The sequence below is a fragment of the Arachis ipaensis genome, chromosome B03 (assembly GCF_000816755.2).
Source record: "Arachis ipaensis cultivar K30076 chromosome B03, Araip1.1, whole genome shotgun sequence".
In the NCBI taxonomy this organism is placed as follows: Eukaryota; Viridiplantae; Streptophyta; class Magnoliopsida; order Fabales; family Fabaceae; genus Arachis; species Arachis ipaensis.
This window is the reverse complement of record NC_029787.2, coordinates 118,525,176-118,533,115: the sequence shown is the minus strand read 5'-3', so window position 1 is coordinate 118,533,115 and position 7,940 is coordinate 118,525,176. Positions and strand designations below refer to the sequence as shown.

The 7,940-nt window shown below is 32.9% G+C and overlaps 1 protein-coding gene across 1 annotated transcript in view; it reads right to left on the bottom strand.

The window, feature by feature from the left end:
• LOC107634647 (sphingoid long-chain bases kinase 2, mitochondrial-like) overlaps positions 3,570-7,940 on the bottom strand; it is an 8,680-nt gene continuing 4,309 nt past the window's right edge. Inside the window, exons 3-8 of the mRNA XM_021117413.1 lie at positions 4,569-4,615; positions 4,435-4,485; positions 4,267-4,338; positions 4,077-4,191; positions 3,835-3,957; positions 3,570-3,752 (exon numbers count right to left, since the gene is read on the bottom strand). Coding sequence (XP_020973072.1) covers positions 3,585-3,752; positions 3,835-3,957; positions 4,077-4,191; positions 4,267-4,338; positions 4,435-4,485; positions 4,569-4,615 — 576 coding nt within the window. The 3' untranslated portion in view covers positions 3,570-3,584. The remainder of the gene's footprint in view (positions 3,753-3,834; positions 3,958-4,076; positions 4,192-4,266; positions 4,339-4,434; positions 4,486-4,568; positions 4,616-7,940) is intronic.

Genomic DNA, 7,940 nt, shown 5'->3' with positions numbered 1-7,940 from the left:
ATTGGGTTAAATGTTGACAGCAATCAATAGCTACCCACTATACATGAATATCCAGTGATATAACTGATATTACACTATAGATAAGAATATTATATTAGTGAAAATAAGAAAGACACGTACACATTAGGAAATGTTGTACACAAAATAGTCCACATCATCATATATATCTCATCTTCACTGCTATAAAGGCCCTTGTAAGAATCCAATTATCCTTGAAATGGTAACTTAGATCTTTTTTATCCATCATATGCCTCGGCAGAAAAATTGTTGCTACTCAATTAGGAAATGTTGCCCTAAATATAATCAGCTATAAACTAGTATAATGATGTGTACGAGTTAATTAACAAATTTTGGTTGGCCATTTCTGATACCAAATTTTTCATATATATTTTGTGCAAACTTTGATTGTTTTGTTCACTTACATTCATCATTATCTCTTTTGTTGTCTTATTTAAAGCTTTCAAATCATGATTTGAGCAAGAAACACTGCTGGCCTTAATAAAGCTTTTGGTGTCATTCAAAAGTGTATATATATAAAAGCCATTTTCTTTTCTTTAGAGACTTATGCTACGTGACTATCCTAACTAACTAATAAATTTATTGTCTTCAAAGAGAATTTATCATTAGACTTATTTACTAGGCTGACTAATGTATAAACGATTTTCACTGCGACAGTTATTTTTAAAAGATTATGAGATGTAGTTTAAAATATCTTTAATTGCTCAAACAAAGTTTAAAATAATAGCATAAGAGTAAGGATATTGAGATATTATAAAATATAATATTAAGTACAAATTTTTGGTTAGGAGAGAGTTTCTTAGTTTGAGGTATCTTTTTCATAAAAAGATTGGGTTTTAAGTTGTAGTTTGTTCCATTTGGATTTTGAACTTTATATTTTCGTGAGATAGAGCAGTAGTTTGACTCCACCCTCTATTATTATAGGATCAGTAGGCGATCAATTTTTCTTTTCTTCTCCTAGCAATATGCTTAAATAGTGGCCTCATGAGAAGATACAAGGACCAAGGAGAAAATACCAGAACCAAATTTTCACTTAGCTCTGATATCAACTTTTATTAGGATATTATTAATAATGTAAATATGTAGTTCTATTAGATATAAATTAAACAAGAGTAATATCAATAACAAAATAACATCTAATAAACTAATACTGAATAATAATACTCAATATGATCGAATAATATGAATTTGTATTGTAATTCAGAAACTTGAACGAAATACAAGGATATTTATTCAAGATACAAAGATTGCAACGAAAGTTTAAATATGTTTCAGAGTATGAGAGATAGATTGTATAAGACTTCATTAGTACAGGTGGAGAGAAGCATCAAGGACTCGCTAGTCTTGGTGGTGAAGGGATCGGATTTCTAGAGCGGCAGAGGGTGATACCTGCAAAGACATTCTAATGACTAAGTTAAAATGGATCTAAAGAGTACAGGTGAGGAATAGGAATATGTAACGTACTTGAGAGAGCTCTTGATTTTCTTTATATAATTTATGTCATTATCTTATTTTATCTTATTGGCTAAGATAAGAAAATTATTTGAATTTGAATATTAGTTAAGAATTTGGGATCTCCAAGCTTTTTTTTGGGCTGTGTGGCGAGGACCTAGACCCGAGAAGCCAGGTTACTACTTAGCCGTTTAGGAGATCTGGAACCAGGGCCAAAACACACACATATATGTAGTCCATCTCTAGAGGCTGATCACTTTCACTTTTTTCTTAATAGCATCAAGAAAAAATTAAATTAAAAAAAAAGACTAAATAGTAAAATATAGTAGTAATAATAAATATATGTAAAGTATAAGAAAGAATGTCTCAAAAATAACTATATAGATTGGAAGAAAATAAATTTTGCAAGTAAATGCTTACAGTATGTTTAGATGAAAGAAAGATCGAAAATGGGAGGAAAGGAAATGAGAGGAAATAAAATAGAAGAAAAAGTTGATTTTTTTTTTTTTGTGTTATTTGCAATGAGAATAATTGATTTTGACCATGTGGCAAATGCATAACTCAACTATTTAAAATGTTATTACAAGTTCATAAAACTTCCATCTCCTGCTTTGATATAAGAAACTCAAATGAGAATCACAAGCAACTGTAACCTAATCTATTCCTTATTCAAGTGAAGGAATGCCCTTTAAACATGGCTCATGCAAATTCCCCTATAAATGTAAACATCAACTCAAACCAAGGTAAAAACAAAAGTTAAAAAACTAATACATCTTAGATAAGTGATTGGGCAACTTTTGCCTAGAAAGGGCGAGGATAGAGGGTCTCTTCCTATTAAGCACAACAACTTTGTATGATCTGGCAGTTTCATTACCATCAGCATGATGAAGCATCAAAATATTAGGCATCGCCCGGAAGCATGATTGCTGCTTGATATACCTGTTGATGAGCATCTTTAAAGTCTTCCATGTTTAGTGATCTGATATCGGAACTTCCACTTAATGCCGGAGCAGGTCTACCCTCTGCCAGAGCAGCAGCATGCTCCTGTCATGAATGAATCCCAAATATTAAATAAAAGTAACAATCGATTCCAGTAACTTCATAGCCAAAAATAATGACATCATCACTAGCATACTGTTAGAAACTGTTTGGAAGGATTGTACCTTTTTCTTCTTTTCTAATATCTCTTTAATTGGACGGTGCACAGCAGTTACACACAAATTCTGCAATGCAAGCACAAGCATGAAAGCATCCCAGTTATTAACAGCAGTGTCACCAATACAAGCAAAAAACAATGATCCTAACCTTAAGATCACTTCCAGAATATCCCTCGGTCATATTTGCGATTGCATCAAAATCAATATCAGAAGACAAGTCTTATTTTGCCAATATAACTTTCAATATCTTTGCTCTATTAGGAGCATCTGGCAGATTTACCATTAATCTACACAAAATCAGAAAACACAAAAGTTTTGACATCTCTAAAATCCCTCCTAACCACCCAAATACTCAAATAAAGACGATAAAAACAACAATAATAAAGAAAAGGGAATGGAAGAAAAAGGAGAAAAAAAGGAAATTCAAGTGCAGTTGAACGTGGCATTCACCTTCGTGGTAGCCTCCTTATGACAACCTCATTAAGGTCAAAAGGCCTATTAGTGGCTACAAGCACAAGAACTCGCTCGGTATCCTTTGTACGTAAGCCATCCCAGTTCACCATGAATTCATTTTTCATTTTTCGCATGGCCTCATGCTCCCCAGGATTTTCCCTTCGGCCCAACATGCTATCTACCTATGCACAAAATCATATCAGATCACCTTTTTTCCTCCAACTAATAAATCAATAAAAAATAGCATCATTTTATGAAGGAGGCTTACCTCATCAACAAATATAACACTAGGTGCAATTTTACTTGCCAGGGAGAAAACAACTTTTACATATTTCTCACCCTCACCAAACCATTGAAGAAATTAAGGGGAATACCACTAGTTAACACGCAAGTTTTAAAGGTACCAAGTTTTCCAAAGCGACTGATAATTTGGGAAGGAAGGGAGTAAATTCTAACACAAACAAGCTACATCCTTGCCAAAATTAAGAAATCACAGGAATCAAGTCAGCATATTCTTCCCGCCACCCCCTTCTCTCCTCTTTTCCTCTCTTCTTTCGAGCCAATATCATACCTTCTTACTGATATATTTTCAAGTGAGAGATGTGTTCCATTATACAGCTTTTGTAATTTCAGTATGAAATCATGCCACTTAAAGTTTTGAACAATCACAACCTGAAGAATATAACACAACTTTTACTTGATTCAAAATATATGATAATATTCATCCAAGAGATTTTATAGAAACATATTTCACCTCTAAATTTCCACTGTAAGGAGTAGCATTCGGTGTAATCTTCATGCCACCATCAAAATACTTTGCATTTCCAACGCAAATGGTTGTTACTTGAGGCCATGTCTCCCACTCACCTTCATTAAACTGAATTTCTTTAAGTGTTATAGGACCTTATTTGAAAATTATGCAGGAACTTGAAAATTTTGGTGAGATGTGAAGCTTTACATGAAAAAAAAGAAAAAAAGGAACTAACTAACACTGACCTTGATTCTCAAATCCTGGTTTTGATCCCCCATGAAAGCATACAATGCACCAAGTACATAGCACAGTTTACGGAATCTCTTGTATCTAGAAGCATAAAAACCAGCCTTTGCACTCCTGCAAAATTTTGCAATATGCGATTGGATACGGTCTATAAATTACACTAATCGAAAATTTCTAAGTTTGCCTTACAAATGGATGTCAGCAACATTTATGAAGTAATGGTTTTTGCAACTTTCTCCACTGATTACACCGATGTCTATCCTTAATAAGTAATGGTTTTCTCAACCCTGTAAGAATGCCTACATTAATAAGTAACACAGCAAACAATATTGCAATTGCAAGAACAAGAACAAGAACAAGAAGAAACCTTTAGCAACACGTTCAATGGCCTCTCGAGGATCGTTTTTCCTGGAAAAGATCCAACAGATGTTTCCATTCACTGCATATAAATAAGAAGCGCAAGAAGAATGAACACACAAGCAGAAACTAACCAGTGAAGTGTTCTTGCAAAGTCATAACTAGCTCCCAAGGGTATAAGCTGCATAAAGCCGAAAAGGAAGTATATTTACTGTGTATAACCATTCACAGGAAGTATATTTATTGTGTATAACAAAAGCAATCCACCAATAGATTGAAAAGGCACAAACCAAAATAATAAAGTTATAGTACTCATCCTAGTTACTTTTGTTGTCTTTATTTCTTTCCTAGTGTGGTTCATTTGTTCTATAATTGGACAACAATTCCTTGAGTGCAACGCCTGAATTAGCGCTCTCTACAGAAAGTAACTAATGAATATGTGATCTCTTGAGTATTTTTGCCCGCATCCCTACTTATGTTTTTGTATCATGAAACTCCTGAATAGGAACCTTTCTTCGAGAAGGGGCTAACTCATGAAAAATGTTTGCATTAGCATCTCCACGCTTAGCCCACATAAGACAGGGTTTTTTCCTCCAATTGGTTTTTTGTTAAGACTAAACTGTCTAAAACACTAATAAGATAGTTTGTTATAACATGAAATTGTGGTAATCATATGGCTTTGTTTTATCATGTTCTATATACAGACACTACAAACACACCCAAAGCTAGGATTTTTTTTTCTTTTTCTTTTAACTCTAATAGTAACTATTAAAATATCATTGTCAAAAATAACTACTATGAGTATGAATCTTACTCAGAGCTTCTTCAGACCCAATTTCATCATCCTTAGGGTCATTTGAATAACTAATCACCCTTTCTATCTTCATTTCGGTGTCCTTTTGTCCTTTGATTTGAACAATTTTATCTTCAGAAGAATTCCAGAGTACTATCAAGCCATTCTCATATGCCATCAATAGTCAGCAAGATGATGGTTTTATTGAATCAATAAACAAACATACCTTATGCAAAAAGTTAAGTTCTATTGTTATAAACACATATTCTACATACACAACTTTTCATTGGTTTTCTGTATTGTAATTTGTAACTGCAAATAATTAGCATAATTAACACTTAATAGAGCCAAATTGGATACTGGATAACTGGATGGTTCAATTTACACAAGAAGTATATCATCTTAGATTTTAGGCATTCAAGTTACTTAAATGCATCAAGGACAAAATTTTAAGGTCGTAAGTCTGAATAAGATCCATAGCAATTTGACCTTTATGTTGTTTGATTCAACTTACTTATATTTTTATATAAAAATTTTGCTTAACTAGCCCTAACCAATTTACTCTGCAGACTGGAAGGACAAGGTAAATTAAGCTAGCACTTCATCCTAACCCACAAAACCCTCAAGTTAAACAGGCAGATTGGCAGACTGCAACTATTTTATTTGGCTCTTCTCCTTCCCTTTGAATGAGTGCAAACATTATTAAGAGAGTAAAAGCTTTATATTCTTCTTGCTTTCTATGTTCACTGGGTCTCTACCTTTATCTTGAATTATATGTACACTGAATTCAGTGTCCATGTTGTAAACACCAAAAAGATATACCAAGCAATTTGACTCACTTTAAATTGAAGAATCCTCACTTATAATTCATTTTCAAACAACAAAATGGTCAAGAAAACTTAGTTGTCCCCTGAAAACATGAATTAAATATACTTCATTCAAATTTTGTAGAAGAAATTTCATGATAATTCAATTTTGTTTTGTCACTTCCGTGATTAAAGTCTATTTGCAAATTTTTTAAACTCTAAAATCACCACGACTCAAATTCAGAATAAACCTGAAAAAATGAGAATACAATAGAAAGATCACTAGCACAGCCTTCGAAAGTCAAGATTACCTAATATTCGTGTCATGCAAATTCCATTAAAATACACGGAAATCAACTAGAGAAACTCTTAAAATAATTTCTAGTGTTACCTGTTTCCATTGGAATAAGGCGGATGAAGAACCTTGATCACTGAAATTTGATCAAGTGATATTCCAACTGCATCTGCAAATGTGAGTATCATTTGAAATATGTTAGATGTTAGAGAAATGAACAATAATCGAACAATTTTTTTTAAGTTTTGTGCTCTAATATAATGTAAGCATTACTACCTAACACCCTTCACAAGTCATTTTATTCCCCCTCCAAAATGAAGTACAAATATTCTAGTAGCTTCTTTTTTTTCTTCTCTCTTTTTCTTTTTTCTTTTCATGAGCCACCTTCTTATACTGACTTCATTGTAGAAAACTTACCAGATATAACATTTGTAGGAACATAATAAGGCAGTATATCAATTTTTCTGCTTTCAGCGTCAAACTTCAACACGTATACAATCCCATGCTCACTCCCAATATACCTAAATATCATAAGCAATGGGGAATAACTAATAAACCCATGTGCATTATTTATCAGAAAGTGTTATATGCAACTACTGATTCCAAATCACATGAACAAGTATTTACATGTAACTGGTGCCATAAATAATAGAGAAAGCAGTTATAGTGGACTCCCACTGCAAAGCAGAAGCAATTTGCCTGCTTTCCAAATTTCAAATCTGCCATTATCAGAAATATAATGGGAAAATTAGTAAATAAAACAACGGTAAGGGGGAAGAATAAGAGGGAAACAAGAAATCGACAAGAAATAAAGCATAAAGAAAGCTCAGATGAAAAATAAAAAAGCAGTCAAAAAGCTCAGATGGAAAATGCCTGATCATAGACAGTTTTTAAAAACTTTAGTAGCCTTAGAAGGTACCTGAATCTCATTATGACTTGAGACACTAGCAAGGAAACATTGATTATCCAAGAACTTAGAGAGATTAAGAAATATTAGATACCATAATATTCATGAAAGCCTCAATAAATATTTCACTTTGTAGCTTCTATAGTTCACTAAATCATGAAGCAGCTTCTGATTGTGTGAAGGAGGCTGACGGTGACACTCGAAGCAAGAAGACGACGAGTCCCAGGACCTGCTGCTTCTGCCGCCGGTGCCGAAGAGTGCAATGAAGACGCGTGACTATGTGCAAGATGATGACGAGATAGAGAGCAACGACGACGCCACTGTGAGAGAGATGAGAGAGACCGAGCTCCAGGGAGAGAGAGAGAGAGATACGAAGAGGAGAGAAGAACTTGAGAGGATGAACTGGGTTTCTGAAACCAAATTTCAGAAATAATTTTTTATTAGAAAAATGTAAGAAGATGAAGAGGGTTTCTGAAACCCAGATTTCAGAAACAATTTTTTATTTTTTTATTTTTTAAATATATTTTTGTTTTAATTTTTTGTTTAATTCTAAAATTTATTTGATTTAAAAGGATATTTTTGTCTAATCGAATAAAGTAAGGATGTTTAAGATTTTTGTAAAATTAAATAAAAAATATTTTTTATTTTTATTTAATTAAAAGAGTGTTTTAGTAAAAGTGGTGATATAATATATATTTAAAAGGA